This window comes from Miniopterus schreibersii (assembly GCF_964146895.1).
Source record: "Miniopterus schreibersii genome assembly, chromosome: 5".
In the NCBI taxonomy this organism is placed as follows: domain Eukaryota; kingdom Metazoa; phylum Chordata; class Mammalia; order Chiroptera; family Miniopteridae; genus Miniopterus; species Miniopterus schreibersii.
Window position 1 is genome coordinate 45,487,325 of NC_138106.1, and position 21,348 is coordinate 45,508,672.

A 21,348-nucleotide genomic window follows, 5' to 3' on the forward strand; every position below is an offset into this window, starting at 1 on the left:
GAATCCCTCCTACCCCCTGATGTTTTCTCTTAGTAATTTTTTATTCACTGACCCCCACCGTGCTCCTTGGCTAGAAATTGCCACTTGCCCACGTTGTATTCAGAGTTGAGTCCTGTTCTATACTAAGGTCCCTTGTCTCCTACTGCAATAGTCCTGAATAAAAGTCCCCTATGGTAGTAGTACTGAATCAAAATTAGTCCTGAATAGTTTTTACCACTTTAACTACTGCCCAGCTCTGACTTTTCTTTGACATATTACCTGTTATATAAATGAGGAAAACAAGGCTCAAGGAGGCTGTGACTTGCCTTGGGTGGCAGAGCCCAAGTGTCCCGGGTTGGAGTTTTGGCCACTACAATAGCCTCTGGAGCATACTCGGCTCCTCTGGCCTTCCTTGCATTGAAAAGTGGGAGGTTATCTGTGTAAGGTCAACAAGATGTTCAACTCTTACTTTGGTCTCACTTGAAAAGCTTTTTCCCCTCTTCTGTAGATGAGAAAACTGTAGCCCAGAGAGTGTTACCCAACAAAACACACAGCAAGTTAATAGGGAGACTTCATGAGTAAGAATTGACACACACACACACACAAAAAGATTAAGAAGGCCAGATTGGGCCTTGGTGTCTATGAAAGTTCTCTTCTGTGATCTCCTTCTCCTAGCTGTCCAGGTGCTCTGTGCCTAAAATCCCTCTTTACCTTTGTAAGTTTCTTGCTCCCAGGAAAGAAAGATATCAGCTCGCCCATGCAAAGGTGGGGGGACTCCTGGGGAGACCATGCTACTTCTCTGTAGTATCTGCATTATACTTGGAAGGTCTAGACTTTGGGCTTCTGCTGTAATTGGACTTTTAGCTTCAGAAAGCAAGTAGCCAACAGGGCAAGGGGCCTTCATGGTCCTTTGAGAAGGCACCACAGTGTCAGGCATCGACTTCTCCTTAAGCAAGGCTAGTTCTGCCTGGGAAAGTGGAAACATCGATTCCTCACCCTGGACTGTGCAGTGGCTGAGAGCCTAAGTTCCCTGCTCCGGGACCAATCACTCCATAGACCCCCACACTCAGAACGAAGTCTGGAGGAAGAAGCTGGGCTTCTCGCTGCGGCAAAGGGTGGGGGAAAGTCTCTGTTGTTTACTTTTGCAAAGCTACATCACCTGCCTTCTCTCACCTTCAGAACACTGTTCGGCACACCCTGCCTGGGGTTCCTGTTCCTTCTTGGTGTCTGTGAAACCCAAAAGGTCAGAATGAGGTGACCTGAGCTTCAACATCTCCATTAGCACCCTCACTTCCTCATGGGGTCATGATTCCTTCTCCCCAGGTTCTACCCTCCACCCCACTACCCATCCCAGTCCCCTCAAACTACTTTCCCAGGTTGCTACCGGCTCTCCAGACCCTGACCCTTGCTCCCTCAAGAAAACCACCATCTGATCAGGGCCTACCCTGTGCCTGGCATGGAGCAGACATTCTAAGCCTAATGCTCCTTCCTCAAAGACGCATACAAGGTATTTCTGATTCCTACCTCTCACCCCACGTTGTTCCCTAGTCCCCATGTTTCTTAGGGTCCCCTCAAATCTCACTCTTTCTCCTATTCATACAGCCCCAAACTCACTCCCCTGCCCTCCTTCTGGAATGACCCAGCTGCCTCCCTTTGTAACAGTCCAAAGCCCCAGCAGTTTAGGGACAGCCCTTGGGGAGGCAGGAGCGGGCCCAGGATCTCAGGGCAGAGGGTGGCCAGTGTTCCCTGGTTTCTATTCCCTCCCGTCCCCTCCCATCCCTCCTCCTACTTGGCTCAGGCTGAAGAGGAGCATAGCAGTGAGTGTATAGGGTTTTTTCCTGGTGGGGGAAGGGGGTGGAGATTGAGGAAAGAAAAGCCGGGGCAAGGATGATTGGCATGGGGCCCCACCTTCTTTTGTCTTCTTTCCCTAGTACTCTGGTCTCTCAGGGAAATACACCTGTTTGGGGCCAGCAGCTAGTGGGGACAGGTTCACCCCTGCTTCTCACACCGCTGCTCCATGCTCAGCGCCCGGCGAGCCTGAAGGACTTTTTCTGGAGCCATGACGGGGACTCACTGGAGGAGGGTCCCCTGGGTATTCCTGAGCTGCTTATGCTCCTGCCTCTTTTGGCCAGTGGTCCTGGGTAAGTGATGCACCTGGGGCAGCATTCTGGGGGCAGAGAGACCGTGAGGGGAGATGGAGCCTGTCACCTGTGTGTGTGTGTGTGTGTGTGTGTGTGTGAGAGAGAGAGAGAGAGAGAGAGAGAGAGAGAGAGAGAGAGAGAGAGAGAGAGAGAGGGAGAGAGATTGGACAGAGATAGGACAAGATGGGCAGAGAGACGGGAAGAAAGCGAGAGAGACAGAGAAGATAGAGACAGAGAGGAGCAGAGAGGTGTCTGGAGTGCCCTGGTTCGGGGAAACCCATTGAGAGAACCAGCACTTATTTTGTGGAGAGAAAAAGACAGTAGGCAGAGCTATAGAAAGATGAAGAGAGAGACAGACATAGAGAAAAACAGGAGAGCTAGGTGACAGAACCGGAAAAAAATGTATATAATGACGTAGAGACAGATGAAAAGACAGGTGAGAAGCAGATGAATCAAAGCAAAATAGACACACAGAGAGGAGAAAAATCCAAGGAGACAAGCAGGACTGAAAGGAAAAGGCAGACTGGCTGGGAGAAACAAGGCGGGACTAGAGGGCAGCTGGGATGGGGGCAGTCAGCTCCTTGCCTCTGGCCTTGGGTTTAAAAGCATCTTCTTTAGCTCATGTCCTTAGGGCAGGGCTCTTAGCCCTGGTGCTGGCCTTGGCCTCCCCCACATTCCCACTTCTCCTCTGTATATGGAGCTGGGGTGGGGTGGAAGCTAGGCCCATTGGTGAAGTTCCCCCCGACCTCTCCTCACCACCTTCCAAGCTGCCCCCCTGGCTCTAGGGCCAGGTTTTTTCTGTATTTCTGGATGTCTGAGTCTTCTGAGAGGATCTGGGGCCCAGAAGATTGTGAGGGGTCAGGAGCTCAAACCAAAGATATAATCATAGCTTCTTCCCCTGCTCAACAAGCCCAGGGAGAGCTTTGACCAAGGAATCATTTCTTGGGGAGTGGGTTGGAAGGAACAGGCTCTCTAACAGATAATAAGATCACAATGCTGGTAAAAAGGAATATTCTGCCTTCTTTCAAATGTTTAAAGGCTTGGCTAAGAGCAAATGAAACCACCACCACCTCCCCAACCCTTCCCAACCGACTGCCACCCCCACCCCCCCATCACACAGTCAGGAAACAGCAGCCACGAGAAACCTTCAGTCTAGCCACTAAGAGTCTTGTCCTGGGGGTAAAATAGAGGGATGGGAAGAAGGCATGTCCATGAGAGTCCTGGCCATGGGCAATGGGGAGAAGGTGGTTTGGACTTAGGTGTCCTGGTGCCCAGTCTTGGTTTTGCCACTAACTGATCTGGTCCTTGTGACCAGGTCCTATTGTGTCTCTTTCCAGGTGCTGGTTCCCCTATATAAAAAGTGGGGTGGTGAATAGCATGACCTTCAGATTCCTAAGCTCTTAAGTTTGTATTTTCTGTGATTTAAAGTTAACACAAAATGTGATTGGTACCAGCTCAGCACTTGGTCCCATGTTAGAGTCGTCAAGCTCAGGAGGAGAGAAGAAGTCTGTGGAGACGAGCCCGAAGGGGCAAGAACTGGGGTGGGAGTGGACAGGGAAAGCGAGATGGGGAGCGATGGGGTGTGAGGGTTAGAAGGACCATGAAGGTGGAAGGGAGTCCCTGTGATAACCCTGGAGAAGGGCAGGGATGCCTTGAGTGTTGAGTCCTATGCTTTACTGAAAGGGACAGATGGAGAAGGACCAGGAAAGGAGGTGGCAGTGGGATGGGAGGTGGTACCCCAAGCATCTGATTGAGCATAAAGAGGACCTCAGAGGGGAAATTAGTCTCCACAGAAGGTGTAGTTAGCCCCCCACATCTTCTCATGGGAGCTTCTGGGAAAGTGGAAACTGGTCTGTACCTTCCCTTGGATGCCCGAGGGGGCTTATGGATGACCTGCCTATATTTGAATCCAGTCTCTGTTTCTACACTTGCTTGCTACCAACACCCAAACCTTAGGGTTTCCACAAAGGCATCACAGTGGTAAGGGCTTCCTTAAGGAAAAGTCCTGCCTCTTGAATGTGAAAGGTGTAAAGGAGATGAACATAGGTGGGCTGGGCAGGGAGCCAACAGGAACTCAGTGGTTGCTGGTGGCTTCTGGCAGGAATGACTCAGAAGGAAGCATGGCAACCCTGACTCCATGCCCTGCAGTAAGAAAACTGGGTCAAAACAAGCCTCCGTCTCCAATATTATCCAATACTTGGCCCAGTAACCAAGGAGCCACTGCCCTCTGGGGCCACTGGAATGTTATAGGACTGCAGCAAGTGCAGGACAGGGGACATCCATGATCACAGATAGAAGGGTCTCCTGCTCTCCCTCTCTCAGAGAACCCCTAATCTCTTTGTTGGTCTGGAATAGACCTGCCCAACTTGCCACCAAGGGCACCAAAACCCTCCACAAGCCATCTCCCTGGAAACTCTCACTGTGCTTGGAAACACCAAAAAGGAGAGAATTTATCAATCAAATTTAGGCCAATTGGCCCTGGCCACTGTGCTCAGTGGTTAAAGCATCGGCCCTTGGACCTAAGGGTCTCGGGTTAGATTCCTCGTCAAGGACACGTTCCTGGGTTGCAGGTTCCATCCCTTACACCTGTCGGGGTGCATGTGGGAGGCAACCAATCGATGTGTCCCTTTCATATCCATGTTTCTCTCGCTCCCCTCCCTCCCTCCCTTCTACTCTCTCTAAAAATCAATGGAAAAAATATCCTCGGGCGAGGGTTAACAAAAAAACACACAAAAAATTTTAAGCCAATTGTTCAGCAAAATTTATAGCGAAGAGCAGGAATTTCAAATCAGGAGACCCCATGTTGGGGTTGCCACTTACCAGCCCAGGGGACAAAAGAAAAGTCCCTTCCATTCAGTGTTTTCACTGGCAAGATGAGTGGAATGGGAAGTGGCTATTTCACAGGGCTGTGGAGAGGGTAAAAGGGGGTGGTATTTGGTGTAAAGAGCGAGAGCCATGAAGTCTTTTTTGAGGGAGGAACCGCTCCGCTTTAGAACTGGGAGACTGGGGGCGAGAAGGGTGATGGAGCCAGGAGTGCAATGGGCCCCTCTGTTGGCTCAGAGGCGTTTTCATTCATCCCAGGATCCTCGAGCCTCTGGAAACAAACCCTGTCCTTCCTGTGGCTTTGCAAGGGCCAGCTTGTTTTGTTCAGAAGGTGGTTTATCTTATGCACGGACTGAATGCCAGCTCTGCCATCAGTCAGAGGCCCCGCTGGCTGACACATGCTTCCCAGTTCCTCGCCTGGCGATCTCCACGCCCTTGGTTTCTGGGCTCAGCCTGGAGGCAGAGGTTGTCCGGGCAGTGTTTTGCATGTGAGCGATTTTATCTTGGTTGGCAGGAGAAGCCAAGGAGCCATTAGCCTTTTATGTGTTCAAACAAGTGATTTGCTACTGTGTCTGTTCTCTGGTTTCATGGAACTGCTAATGGCTTTAGATAAGCACGTAATGTAGCTCTTGGAGCCGCTTCTCCAAAAACCAGGACTGAAGACACTGTAGGCTGTCTCTCCTCCTAGTTCCAGACTTTTGCCTCTAATGTTCATCTTCCTTCCTACTAAGCTGAATTCACGGCAAGCAGACACTTGGTTATCATTGTATTCCCCTTCCCCAGTTTGGTGCTGAGGAGTTGATTTGAAATGAGCTCAATTTATTGGCACTTCGTAGAGACTGAAATACTAAAGATTTTCCTTGAGACTCTAAACAGGCCCCAGCAACTGGGCATTTGTGTTCATGCATGTGGCCTCTGCAACCACGGCCTTGCTCACATGGAGGGCACTGGTTCATGCTGCAGGCAGCTCACTTCTCCCCAAGCACATCTTTAAGGTTTACATAGACATCTACTCTCTATATAGATGCCCCCAACTGAAGTTGCAGTTTGAGTTCCAGACGTACTGTTGATGGTGGGTTTGGGGGACTTCAGAATAGGAAAGAATTTGGAGTTACTTACTTGCCAAACTTCTACTTGTGCCAAATGTTCTGGACACAAAGATGAATAAATCATGGTTCCCACCTCCAAAGCTTGTTTAAGGTCACACAACCCTTAAAAAGGGCAGCTGGGACTAGAATCCAATCTCCTGATTCCTTTCATTGGGTTTGCACTGAAGCTCACAACCCTTCCGAACCAGCCCAGCCCATCAATGGAGAAAGAACAGAAGCATTTACAACCCCTGCTGAGATACTCATTTGTTCATTCACTCATTCAACTATGTATTTGTTAATTAAACTACTATTTAAGCAGTGTCTACCATGTGCCTGACATTGTTCTGGGGCAACACTGTTTGTACACAGTGAGGAATGGAACAGACAGGGCCCAGCCTCTTGGAGCTAAAATCTAGCATACAGTGAGACATAAAATAATCACAGAAAAATTCCCAACTACAAATGTAGTGTTGTGATAAGTATTATGATAGTGTTATAAGTATTGAATAAATATTATGATAAGAGTAAAATAAGGAGACTTTGTTTAGATTAGTAAGTCCAGGAAGGCCTCTCTGAGAAAGTGCTGTGTGTATGAGCTGAGTCCTGAAGGCTGAGTAGTAAGCCAGGAGGGGTGGGCACTGGGAGTGGGGAAGCACGAGCCAGGCAGGGGAAGATATGGTGAGAAAAAAATGAGTTTGACCCTTTGGAGGACTTGAAAGAGGTAGGCAGGTGCTAGATCATGCAGGGCCTTGTAAGCCACGGAATGGGTTGTGGATTTTAAGGAACTAAAATGGGCAGTGATGAGTTTTAGGTAAAAGAGTTGCATGATTGTATTTGAACCTTGGAATAATTGCCTTGGATATTGTGAAGGAAAACAGATTGGAAGGGGGCAAGGGTGAAATGGGAGACCAGATAGGAGATGGCTGGCTGCAGGAGTTCAGGCAGAAGAGGCTGTGGTTTGGCCTGGTGGTAGCAGTGGAGATCTGGGAAGGAGATGGACAAGTGTAAAAAACAATAGTAGCCCGACCGGGCGTGGCTCAGAGATTGAGCATCGACCTAGGATCTAGGAGATCGGGGTTCGATTCCCGGTCAGGGCACATGCCCGGGTTGCGGGCTAGGCAGCCGATCAATGACTCTCTCATCATTGATGTTTCTATCTCTCTCTCTCCCTCTTCCTTTCCTCTCTCTGAAATCAATAAAGATATGTTTTTAAAAAAACCCCAAAACAATAGTAAGTGGAGGTTCTGCCCTAAAAAGGACACAGTCACAAGGATTGGTGCCTTTGCCAGGATCCCAGAAATTTGTAGAGACCAAGATAGTGGGCAGCACAGACTGCCGTTTAATGAGCTTAGGTACCGAGCTAAGCACTTTGCATACATTACCCCATTGGTATTACCATTATCTACCATCACCCCACTTTTACAGATAAGGACCCCAAGTCTCAGAGAGGTCACATAACTGGCCCAAGTCACACAGCGAATGTTGGTGAGTTTGAACCCATGCTCTTAACCACTCCATGGCCTTGTCAGATTTTGCTGTTACTTGTCCATCTCAGGCTCAGAAAGGACCTTGTTAGGGGGGTGTCAGAAGTACCATGTGTGTCAGGAATCAACAAACCACAACAGTCACTACAGCATAGCTTTCCTGCTTCATTCCCTTTTCTCCCAAGTCAAAGACCAGCTGACCTGTGTTCTGAGGAAACTGGGGTATCAGAACAGTCACTGACATTAAGCCTTCTCAAGTACCCCGTCTTTTTCTTTATTAAGAAATGGAGCTACCTCCTTCGAGCTGACCTAAAAAATTTAGGTCAATCACACTGAGGAAAGCAATTTAGAATCCACCCTTCACAGTTGGCTTCAAGGCAAGAACCTAGCTCTCTTTTCCAAATATAGCACTGAAGTCACACCTCAAACAATGCCCACTGACCACGCGTTTCTTCACCTTGGATATCACCAAAGGTCATTTGACCTAATTTCTCCCAGCATCTGGTGTGACAAGCACCGACGTTACCCCTGGTGATAATCCCAGAAGCTCTAGAACCAAGCCGACAAGCGTAAAAACCCAGCTTTGGTCATATGCTCACCAGCACAGGTCCAACTTTATTTTCCCCCATGCCTTTCTCTCCTCAAAAGTTCAATCTCCAGTCTCCACTATCTTGGTTTTGGAGCTTGTCTTTCCAAAGCAGGTACACCCTCCTAGCCTAGGGTTGCCCTCTGGAGTTTGGCTACCTTCTGCTTCAGTGCTGGTCACACCTCCCAGGCTACAACCATCATATTGATCTTTTCCTGGCCCCAAGGGCCACTGTGGTGGTCAAAGGAGAAACAGGTGTAACCTTAACCTCAGCTGAAGAAACCAAAGACCAAGAGGTGGGGACACATGACTTCATTTATTCAATAGATGTCTTTGAAGTAATTCCTTTCCAGGTGCTGGAGATATTATAAGATCAGTTATCCTAAGGGCATTTTGAGGTAGCATCTTTCCTCACCTTGAATTCTAAGAACAATGGAGGAAAAATGCCCAGCAATCACAGTACTGGTCACAGTCTGTTTCCTCTAAGATAGCAGGCACACAAACCACGGTCACCTGTCAGTCCCTACAGCAGCAGCTCCAACAACCATCACATCCTTCAGCTCACACCAGCGCAGTGTCCCTGACGGGCAGCTCTGGGAAGTCTCCAATTTTCAAACCCTGACCAGAGAGGGGCAGAAGCCTGAATCATCCACAGTCCAGGAACCTCTCAAAAATTTCAGTCTTCGGACACCAAAACTTTCCGAGGAAATGACAGAGTCTTCATCCTCGATCCTGGGAAGTGCAGGTCTGTGTGTGAGCAACAGTTTCCACAGCCGCTTCATCCTTTATGAAGGAGCTGAGGCTGCCTCCCTGACATGATGAGGCCGGGGGGGGGGGGGGGCTGTGCTGATTCGGAAGCTGAGACACACAGATGGCCCTGGGCTCCCTACATAGGGTGGCAGGGCTGGTGCTCTGCCTCCTGCTTCAACTTCTTCACACCTTTCAGGGCACCTGCTGCCACCTGGGAGTCCATTTTCTCTTCCAAGCTATCCTTGCAGTTAGGTGCTTTCCTTGGCTCTATACTGCCCTAGGCACAGCCTGGTGAAGAGCCTACCAATCAGGAAATAACAGCAGAAAAGTGAAACTTTGCAGGTGATGTGGTTAATGGGTTCCTGACCTCCTGGACCAGGAATAGCTTAAGACTAACAGATCAGGCACTAAGAATAAACCTCTGCCCACAATACATGCATATAAGACACAGGTTTTGTTTTCTCTTCAGGGAGTGACTTCACCACTCTGTGGGAATGTTATCTCCCCCCATCGTCGCCACTTCTGCCACCACTCCTTCCCTGAGTCAACAACACACTCATCACCTCCTCATACCTGTGGAGTCACAGGAGAAACGATGCCTATTAGCACCATCAACCTTGCCATCTCTGTAGCCCTGAGGACTTGGACATCTCTCATCAGACACAGTTCAAGGGAAAATAAATAATGCCTTGCCAAGAGTTCTCTGACTGCAGGGGTAACAGAGAAATCCATGGCGGGTTCCAGGACTCAGAGTGAAGAATGCTAAGTCTCAGTGCCAGCTCCAGGGCCCTAACTGTCCCCCAGACAACTCCTGAAAAAGTACCCATTTTAGGTGATGCCACACACATCTTCTGACAACAGTCTTGTCACCTTAAGGGGTCAACACCCATCACAACTCACTCTGACATCATCACAGAAAAGGAGACACTAGGAAAGTTGGCAGAAATAGCCTGGTGTCACATCTTTTGCCCCTGAAAATATGCCAGACTTATCCCCAGACTCAGACCAAGAACTCAGGGCAGGTCAGTCACCATTTTTCCATTTCTTACTTCAGCTCTTCTGAGGTAGGGTTAGAAGAGCCCAACTGTGGGGAGGCCATGCACTCAATGACAGTCCCACAGCTGAGCCATGGCTCACACCGTCCAAGTCTTTACTCTTACCTTTGAGCTGCAGTCCTGTCACTTACAAGGTATGTAATGTTGGACAAGTCACTTAGTTTCTCCAAATCTCAGTTTTCCTCATCTGTTAAGTGGGGGTACTATTAACTAAGACAAACTAAAAAGAACTATACAAATATGCAGTATCAAAATTTGTATGTATCTAGTGAGAGAAATACCAAAGAAATCCGTATTCTCAACTGTATGAGTCATTAATCACAAGTCAACTGATACTCAAGAACTCAAAGTGAAGACAACATCTTCCACAGAAAGCTGCCTAGGGGGTAGAAATGCCTTGGTAACGGGTAGTCCTCATTACAGAAATCATTCTACAGTGCAAAGAGGCCCATTAACAAGACTCTCGAACACTTCTCAGCCACAGCCAGAGGAAGGTTAGCCAGCTGCAAATGGCCTCCCTCTCAGGACACATGCTTCAGGACCCTGGTCTTCTTATCACAGTTGTGAGAGGGTTACAGGAACAATTCCAGTCATCATTCTCCATGGCTCTGATAAGACAACTATATTCTTGCCCTCAGGGCCCAAGTGGCTGCCTTCACGGCAGGGAATATGGGCATTTTCTAAAGCAATCTCTGCTAAGGAGGGGATACAAAAAATTCTATTTCTTGGTCCCCGTAGTTTAAGATCAATCCAGCAGTGGTGTGATGAAAGCTAAGAGTCAAGATAGGCAATGAGGGAGTCAGGGGGAGCAGTTAAGGGGCTGTAGCAATAGTTAGAGTAATGAGCCCTGGCCAGTGTGGCTCAGTTGGTTGGAGCGTTGCCCTGGTCAGGGCACATACCTGGTTGTGGGTTCGATCCTGGTCAGGGTACGTACAGAAAGCAACCCATCAATGTTTTTCTCACATCAATATTTCTCTCTCTCTCTCTCTCTCTCTCTCTCTCTCTCTCTCCTCCCCCCCCCCCTTCCTCTTTGTCTAAAAATCAATAAGGGAGTCCTCAGGTGAAGATTTAAAAAAAAATAGTGTAATGAGGGTAACACAGCAAAGTGAACAGGAGACCATGATGGGAGAAATAATCTGGAGGAATAATGGTGCCAAACTATGATGTTGGGGACAAGAAGATGACTCAGGGATTTCTGGCCCTAGCACTTGGGGGCTTGATCTTACAATTGATATGAAGAGGAAGGACAGAAGCAACGGTTTGGGGGGAAGTTCAACTTAGACACGTTGCATTTGACAGGCCAGCCTGGCAATCCTGGGAAGGTAAGTCCGGGATGTGCGTAGTAGGATAGATTTGTAAGGCATGGAAGTAGATGCAATTTAGCCAGAAAAGAAAAAAAAAGTGTAGCAGGGGAAGGGAAAGGCTGGAGATGACACCCAGGAGAAGGACTTCATCTGGGAGCTGAGAAGAGACGTGGCAAAGGAACAGAAGGGACAGGCAAGTGCTGGGCGGAGAGTCATCCAGCTTCAAGGAGCGCTGTGCAAGGAGAGAATATTGGGGTAGATGCCCAATAAATATTTGTTGAATGAATGGCTGGATGAATGGCACCACATTTCACAGAGGCTGATGGGATCTGAGAAGAAAATTGGTTTTTGGTGATTAGGAAGGAGTTTTTTGGGTCACTCTTGAGAAAAGTGTTTTCAGAGAGGTGATTCAGGTGGAGGGCACATTTTGAGAAGCAGGTGAGGAAAAAGAGGGGGTGCTTGTGGGTAAGACAAATATGGGGATAGGGGCACAAGACAAATGAAAAGGCTTTTATTTTAGGTCGAGAGGGACCTAAGTGATTGTCAGCGGAAGAGAAGGAGCGATGGGAAAAGACCGTCGGTGGGAGGGAAGTGATGGACTACGCCATCCAAGGAGGGGGAGGGGAGCTGGCAGGGCACTGTGTGTGCGTGTGTGTGGTGTGTGCTCGTGCGTGTGTACAGCCTTTCAGTGGAGGGTTAGCCTCTCTTTTGGTGTGGGAGAGGGGGCCTGGGGAAGGCAGAGGCATTTCCTGATGGAGAAGGTTCTGGGACATCCAAGGAGATCAAGTAAGATGGCTTTGGTCTTTTCAGTGAAGTAGAAGTTGAAGTGTCATAGAGAAAGGAGAGAGAGGAGAGGAGAGGAGAGGAGAGGAGAGGAGAGGAGAGGAGAGGAGAGGAGAGGAGAGGAGAGGAGAGGAGAGGAGAGGAGAGGAGAGGAGAGGAGAGGAGAGGAGAGGAGAGGAGAGGAGAGGAACCTGTTTCTCTCAGATATCAGTTCTTCACAGTGAAAACCCTAGCCCTCTGCTCTGCAAATATATATTTGGCCAAGGTGAGAACAACAAGCGTCAGTTGTCTAACCCTGGTGGAAACTGAAGAGCCTGGCTTGCATTCTGGTGAAAGACAAGGTCAGTTCATTCCAGCAAAGCTTGAGCAACAAAAATAAGTCTGGGAACAGTCTTTAGAATAAAGCCTGATCAAGACCCCACATTTCTGTGCCTTACAACCTCAATAAGGTGGTTTTAGCTTACAAAAACATTTAGGAGCAGATATTATCATTTTATTTTAAGGGCAGTGTTTCTTTAAATATAGTTCATAGACCGCCTGTGTCAGAATCATCCTGGGCATGTGTTAAAATGCAGATTCCTGGAGTCCACCCCATACATAGGGCCTTCCTTGGACTCTGGTTAAGCTCCAGAATACATTTTTACAAGCTCCCCCAGAGATTCAGATGCACTCTATCTTTTAAGAATCACTTTCTTGACAAAAGAACTTCTCTGTAACACTCCCTTCTCCCCCTCACATACACACCGTGGTTTACTAGCTTAAGAATAACCTACTCAAGCTCAGTAGATTGGGTTATCTGCAAACTCTATAAATAGTAGAATAATCCGTTGAAGGAGTGGCTTAAGGTTTATTGTTTAATAGGCGGTGAAAGACAAATACAACACTGTCATTTTGCTGTAACTAATGCTAATCTCTTCCTTTTAGCAACAAGCCCAACAGATTTAAAGACTTGTTAAAACTGCACCCATTCCACTCCCTACACAATAAAATTGTCATCAACGTGAAGGGGCTCTCCTTGCTATTTGCTAGAGAAGGATCTAATCGACTCAGCCCATGACTAGCGAGTTCTTTAAATAAAGATTCAAAAGACAGACACAGCCCTGTTTGACCAGGTTTAAAATTTGTATTACCAAGCAAAGATTTTTTTCAAAGGGCGAGGATATTTGGAAACAAGTACACTCTCATATACTGCGAATGGGACTGTCAATTGGCATGACTTTTCAAGGAAATTTAGCAGTATGCATTAATGACATGGTAATTTTTATAACAGTGTTAACCAGTAATTCCACTTAGAGAAATTTATGTTAAGAAAATATGCTGAGCCCAGCCAGGTGTGGCTCAGCGGTTGAGCATCGACCTAGGATCCAGGTGATCAAGGTTCGATTCCTGGTCAGGCACATTTGGGGATGTGCAGGAAGCAGCCAATCAATGACCCTCTCTCATCATTGATGTTTCTATCTCTCTCTCCCCCTCTCCTTTCCACTCTGAAATCAATAAAGATATATTTTTTAAAAAAAAAGAAAATGAGCTGAAATAATAAAAACAAAACAAAATATTATACACAAAGATAGTCATCAAAGCTTTAGGTATAATAGCAACACATTGAAAAGAGTAAGTTAATTATGGGATATCCTTATGATGGAATACTATTTAATGTGTAAAGGTTATGTCCAATGTTCCATAAGGGGCAGGGGCATACCACACACACACAATGACATACTATCAAACATGCTTACTAGCAACACGATGGAACAAGCATAAAGTAAATTTTATTAAGGAAAAACTTATAAGCAAAGAAGCAGTAGAGTGCGCAATCTCCAAGGTCTCATTAGGTCACAGAGAGGTGGTCACAGCTGGACACACTCAGGGAAGTGCGCCAGGAGAGAGACCTACCCCTGTGCTGCTGCTATTTATAGGGAAATGGAAATGGTAACAAAGAAAGGATTTAGGTTGAGGGAATTCCTTTGCTGGAAAAGGGGTCCTCCAGAGCTCAGCAATGGGAGTGTACATGCAACACCCAAGATCTTGCTGCTGGGCTTAGTTGGCCAGGTCCCCCCTGAGCCAGCTCCTCCATGCTTCCAAAAAGGGAAAGAGAAAAAGCTACCATCCAAGACATAAAAGATTTGTCTATCCTCAGGCTATGTTTACAAAAAACAAAAACATGAAGAAATGCTCATGATATCAGGTAAAGTTTAAAAACAGGATATCAAGTTATAAATACTGAGTAGGTTAAACTGTATATTTTTTAAAGCGTAGAAAAATCCTGGAAAGACACTTAACAATGTGGTTGTCTGGGTAGTGAGATTATAGGTTTGGCCTCTGAATTTTCTATATTTTGCAATTTGTATTTAATGAGTATGTCGTCTTTAATATATTTCATGGTGTATCATCCTTTTAATATGCTGCAGAACTTGTGATTTGTTGCTATTTTATTGAAGAATTTTGCATTGATGTTCTTAAGGAATATTGGTCATAATGGATATAGGTTTGTTTTTTTCTTATAATGTCTTTGTCTGGGTTTGGTATCAGGATAATGTTGGCCTAATAAAATGAGTTAGGGAGTGTTCCTTCCTCTTCAATTTATTGGAAAATTTTGAGAAGGATTAGTGTTAGCTCTTCTTCAGTGTTTGGTAGAATTCACCAGGGATCCATTAGGTCCAGGGCTTTTCTTTGCTGGGAATTTTTTGATTGCTGATTCAGTCTTTTTATATGTTATAAGTTCTTTCTGATTTTCCATTTCTTCTTGACTTAGTCTTGATAGGTTTTTTGTTTCTAAGACAAACATCGACCATTTTATCTAGATTACCCACTTTGTTGGTGTATAATTGTTCATAGCACTCTCATAATCGTTCATATTTCTGTAGAACTGGTAGTATGTCTCCACTTTCATGTTTTATTTTAGTAATTTGGGTCTTTTTTTTCTTGTTTCATCTAGCTAAAATTTTGTCAATTTTGTTGATCTTTTAAAAGAACTAACTTTTGGTTTCACCGATATTCTCTATTGCTTTTCTATTTTCTATTTCCTTTATCTCTGCTCTAATCTTTATTATTTCTTTCCTTCTGCTTGCTTCTTTTTCTAGTTCCTTATGTTGTAAAGTTAGGTTCATTCCTAATATTTCCTTCCTTTCTTTTTTTTTAATCCTCACCTGGGGATATGTTTAATTGATTTTTGAGAGAGAAAGAGAGAGAAACATCGATTCAAGAGAGACATGGATCAGTTGCCTCTCATTTCATGCCCCAACCAGAGATCGAACCCACAACCCAGGTATGTGCCCTGACCAGGAATCAAACTGGAGACCCTTCGGTGTACAGGAGGATGCTCCAACTGAGTCACACCAGCCAGGGCCGGCCTTCCTTCCTTCCTTCCTTCCCCTTCCTTCCTTCCTTCCTTCCTTCCTTCCTTCCTTCCTTCCTTCCTTCCTTCCTTCCTTCCTTCTTCCTTCCTTCCTTCCTTCCTTCCTCCCTTCCTTCCTTCCTTCTTTTCTTTTCTTCTTTCTGTTTCTTAATTAACCTTGCTGGGGGCTGTCTATTTTATCTTCAAAGAACTAACTTTTGACTTTATTGACTTTATTTTCAATTGTTTCTGTATCATTAAATTTTGTTCTTTTCTTAATATAGCCTTCATTCACCTTTCTTTTTCTTATTTCTTCCTGATGTTTCTAGCTCACCTTTTCATTGAGGATTCCAGCTTTATGCAGCAAATATTCAATTTACAGTGTCCTCATTTAAGGTCACTGTCTCCTTTCCCCATGCAGTTCTTAAAACCCCAAACCCTCGACCTCAGAAATCTGCAAATCCTGAGAGAGCACTAACTTACCATCTTATTTTTCAGCTAACTTCAGTTCTGAGCCTTTCCCTTTCTTTCTTCTAATCTCAGCTTTGCTTTTAGAAAGCATTTATTGCACCTTATCTGGCATTTGCAGGTTTTGTAGTTAAAGGCTTATCTCTTCTGCCATATTGCGGGCAATGAGCCTGTATTACCTTTATAAACAAGCAAACAAAAATCTTTACTTAAAAAATTAGACTGTGTTCTCAATAAACTTTTGCTGCTAATATTGATTTTGACAGAGGTGATGCCCGCTCTGAAAAGATGCTAACTGCCAAGAACCTATAACAAGTTTAGTAAGTTTGCATGTCAATAACTTCTGTCTGATGACTCAGAGCCAGATGCTGGGCGAATGCTCTTATTTATGTTCTGAGGAAAATGAAATAAGGTTAATAATAATTGCATAGTGAATGTTTTCCAATCTAAACTCTATCCGGAGAAACCAAGTTTTGGAACTTTATTGAGGAGAGAGCAGGCACAGGATTTTCTGTCCTATAAACAAATCTACTCATAATTCCAAATATAGAAAGTTCCCTTTAAAGTTGAAGTAGAGTCATTTCGGATTAAGTAGGGACCCAAGTTGCTCCTAACACACTCTGAAGCTCAATCCATACATTTGTGCACACCAGCTGAGACGTGTATCACCTGTAATTAGTAACTATTAATAAAGTACAGAAGTTTGCAAGTGAGTCACTTATTTTTAACAAATTAGAGCTGGTAAAGGCTTTGTCTGTAGATAGTGTGAGTGCAATCAAATATTTTAAACAAAACGGCCTGGTATTTAAATATTCTGCCTGACAAAAAAAATGGGGAGGAAACAGACATAATCAATTAAATTAACATCATGTTATGAAGTGACCAGGGCTAGGGTATGTGTACTTACTTAGGTTTCTGTTAGATTGAGACAAATGTTAAAAATGGAAAAAAAAAAAAGAGTAAAGGCCTGGCCACCATGGCTCAGTGGTTGAGCATCGACCTCGGAACCAGGAGATCACGATTCAATTCCCTGTCAGGGCGCATGCTGAGTAAGGGGCGTGCAGGAGGCAGCCGATCAATGACTCTCTCATCATTGATGTTTCTATCTCTCTCTCCCTCTCCCTTCCTCTCTCTGAAATCAATAAAAATATATTAAAATAAAAAAGTAGAAGAAATGTAATTTGCTTCTTAAAAATTGCTATCATTCAGGTTGAAAGAGTTAACATTCCCTCCTACCACAGAGCTTTAAGTGGTCTGATGACGCTTGTAGTCTCCCCTTGCCTTCTTCCTCACAAGCAAGATAGCCGTGAGTCATTATATTCCTGAGATTTTGTTTTTAACTTGAAGAAACCCTAATGAAGTGCTTCACCCTAAGATAATTCTGCACTTACGCCCCTTAGTTTTTCAAAATGTTTTTCATCAATTACAGTTGCCATTCAATATTATATTAGTTTCAGGTGTATAGCATAGTGGTGAGACATCTATACAACTTACAAAGTGACCCCGAGAATTCTAGTATCCACTTGACATCATACAGAGTTATGACAATACAGTTATTACAATATTATCGACTCTATTCCCTGTGCTGTACTTTACGTCCCTGTGACTATTTTGTCACTGCCAATCTGTACTTCTTAATCCCTTCACCTTTTCACCCGCCCTCTCAACCCCCTAGCAACCTTTGTTTGCTTGTTTCTCAGATTCCACATATAAGTGAAATCATATGGTATTTGTCTTTGTCTGACTGGCTTATTTCACTTAGCATAAAACCGTCTAAGTTCATCCATGCTGTCACAAATAATAAGATTTCATTCTTTTTATGGCCGAGTAATATTCCATTATATATATGCACCACTTCTTTATCCACTCATCCATCGAGGGACACTTACATTGCTTCCATATCTTGGCTCTGGTAAAACATGCTTTAGTGAACGTAGGGATGCATATATCTTTTTGGGTTCTCCACCCCTTAGTCTTTATTGCAGAATTTTTCCTTTAAGTTTCCATCCAGGCATGTCTAAACTTTCCACCCAGAGCAGGTCTTAGCGACCACACCTGACCTCTGGCTCATTAGCCTCGGAGCTGCCTGGCTGCCCGGCAGCTCACCGGGCTCTGAGACTGAAGGTTTTTCTTCTACGTGGGTGCTGCTTACTCCGTAGTGAAGAAATTTGTCTTTATCTTTGTATTTCCCAGGGATGTCTTAAGGGATGGAATACTTGGTAACTTTAGCAAGAAAGACTGGCCTCTTCAAATCAAATAAACAATATTAAAATTTAATTTTATTCTAAATTCCTTGAAAAGAATAGATAATGCTTTTTTTATTTGAAAAGAACATTTACATTAGAGGATTTTTTTTAAAAAATTAGTGAATGTAGTTGGCAAATATACTTTTGAGGTCCTGAATGTATCCACCAGAGAAGCACTTTCTTCTAAATATTATTAACCTTATTAATATTCTGAATCTTTTGAATTTGGCTAATCAGGAAAAATCTCCTTCTTCCAGTTAAGTGCTTTGAAACTTTGAGGAAAAAAAGCTCTCTTCAAAAAAGGTGCAGTGTCTTAGCCCTGATATTCATATTACTTAAGAGAACATCTCCTCATAAGTGGAAAAAGGTTTTCAATAAAGAACCAAATACTACAGATTTGTTAAAACTGGACTCATTGTTATATCTCAATAACAGCATGGGGGGAATTTAGCATCAACATAAGGGTTGAGTCAAAAAGAAGTTGCCGGGCGTGGCTCAGGGGTCGACCTAGGATCTGGGAGATCGCGGTTTGATTCCAGGTCGGGGCACATGCCCGGGCTGCAGGCTTGATCCCCAGTCAGGGGCTTGCAGGAGGCAGCGATCCTCACATCACCGGTGTTTCTCTCTCTCTCTCTCTCTCTCTCTCTCTCTCTCTCTTCCCCTCTCTGAAATCAATAAAGATATATTTAAAACCAAACAAAAAAAAAACAAGTTGGCTCTGTGGCTTTTCTTCTTCTTTCTTTTAATCTTCACCCGAGGATATTTTTTCCATCGCTTTTAAGAGAGTGGAAAGGCCCGTCCGGGCATGGCTCAGCAGTTGAGCACCGACCTAGGATCCAGGCGATCAGGGTTCGATTCCCAATCAGGGCACATGCCCGAGTTGCGGGCTCGATCCCCGGTCGGGGGCGTGCAGGAGGCAGCTGATCAATGACTCTCTCATCATTGATGTTTCTTTCTCTCTCTCCCTCTCCTTTCCTCTCTCTGAAATCAATAAAGATATATTTAAAAAAAAAAAAAAAAGAGAGAGAGAGAGTGGAAGAGAGAGAGAAACATCAATGTGAGAGAGACACATGGATTAGTTGCCTCCGGCAGGCACCCCAATGGGGGCTGGGGATCAAACCTGCTACTGAGGTACATGCCTTTGGCCAGAATTGAACTCGGGACCCTTCAGTCCACTGGCCGACACTCTAAACGCTGAGCCAAACCGACGAGGGCTGGGGATTTTCTTAATAGAATTTCTTTTAAAGATAAAGACAGTTTTGGGGAAAATCAATACAAAGTACACAAACTAATGCAAAATATAAAATGAGATTAGATTGCCATCAGTGAACATATACTATTATGCCTATCTCTTTTTAAAATTGAGATATAATTGACATATAATCTTATATTAGTTTCAGGTATACAACATAATGATTTGATGTTTGTATACCTATGTCTTTATTAATGTGTCTAGACTTTAGTTTAGACCATCTGGCAAAAGGGCCACACAATGACTTTTATGGAACCTAGGCACTTTTGCTTTCCTGGGCCCCTTCCTCTGTTAAAAACATTTTTAAAATAGGTTTTATGATTGGACTAAACTAATGCAGTCGAGGCTGGGTTAATAATTACATGTTCATTACTATTACATTGATTATTTTTTCTTCTGATTGTATAAGAAATTAACATGAAAACAGTTTTGTGGGATCCTAAAAGCAGCTTGGGCCCTGGGCCCCGTGGGCTCTGCACCTCACCTGTTCACGGCTTTTGCTGGTGATTGTAAAGGTGCCTGAGAAATTGTAAGCTTGCTGAGGTTTGTAAAAAGGAGATTATCCTGAGATCAGGACGCCACATGATTCTGAAAAGTAAACAGAATTTACTATGCTCTCATTAAAAAGAAAAAGTGAAGTAGGAAAGGAAAGATCTAAATTGTACGTAGAGGGACTTCCCACAAAAGAAGGTCCTTGGGGAAAGCAAATGAATAACAGTAACTATATACCTTAATAAAAGATAGGGTATGGCCCTCAAAGAAACCCCACGTTATTCCAGAGAAAGCTGAGACACTTTAAACTTGAGCCTTAATAAATCCTCTTGTTTCATTGGGTGCACTACCAAATGCTTTCCACTGGAAGCAAAGTTGTTTAAGAGACTACAAGTTGTTCACATGTACTGTCCCGTGCATGTATCTAGGAGGCTGGGCACTCAAACATACAGTTCGCAACATTTTCCCTCTCTGTCTCTCCAGAGAAGGTCCTATAGGCTAGCAAGTTTTTTGGGCAATTCAGGTGGGATAGTAGAGAGGAATGAAGCAGGTTAAAAGATCAGAAGATTATTATTGGGGGTGAAAACTTGGGGGTATGAGATTAAAAGACCAACCAAAGGAAACTGGTAGGGATAAGCACTGGAATAAGCGCAAGCACAAGAAAAACTAAGAAAAAAATAACGAGGCTGCTCGCTACCACCATAGAGTCGGAGAAATGTATGCAGCAAATAGGCGACAACTTTGAATTTCCTTGATTGCATGAAAAGCATGTGTGTTTTAATTTGAACATCATTCTGAGACTGAAACATGTTCTTGGCTATTGTGCCTTATATAAGGAAAGGAGCAGGTACACTAAAACAGTTTTTATTACTATCCTTCTGAAATAATTGCTAATGGAGAAAAAATATTACCTCAATGCCAGTCGAAGCAACATTATTTATGACTACCTGCAACCTAGGCTAATAGAAACCTTAGCCACGCTTAAATGACTAAAACCTACAACCACATATGTTGGAGCACTGTGATACAGAATGGTTTAGGTGCAAATATATTGTGTTATAAACTACGAAGTTTCACAGAAGTAAGAACTCATGTTTCATTTAAATTTATCTTAATTTAAAGGCCTTTCCCCAACAGGGACCACCAATTCATCCCGTTCTAGTGCCAGCTCGACACCTCTGAAAACCTCAGGTATGGTGCCAGCAACAACCTCACAGGACACCACTGTGGGCACAACAAAGGACATGGCAGGGTCTGTAACCACAACTTCTACTCCAGTCACCTCAGCAGCCATAGTCACAACTGACATAGGTGCACAAACAACAGCCACCTCTCTCAGTGCCTCTCCTCAGGAAACCTCAGCATCTTCCCAGAACCACCACGCTGATAACAGTGAGACCACCAAACAACCAACAACCAGCACCATCCAAGAAATGAGCACATCAACTCCAGTATCGTCACCAGCTGGAAACACCCCTACTTCAGGTGTTCCTGAGAACACATCCCCCTCAGTTGAGACCACCACTTCATCCCATTCTAGTGCCAGCTCGACACCTCTGA

The 21,348-nt window shown here is 44.7% G+C and overlaps 1 protein-coding gene across 1 annotated transcript in view; it reads left to right on the forward strand.

Moving 5' to 3' along the window:
* Positions 1-2,038: 2,038 nt before the first annotated feature.
* The window catches only part of MUC4 (mucin 4, cell surface associated), a gene marked incomplete at its 5' end in the record, with an annotated part of 53,612 nt that continues 34,302 nt past the window's right edge, over positions 2,039-21,348 (forward strand). Inside the window, one exon of the mRNA XM_081137984.1 lies at positions 2,039-2,120. Coding sequence (XP_080994110.1) covers positions 2,039-2,120 — 82 coding nt within the window. The remainder of the gene's footprint in view (positions 2,121-21,348) is intronic.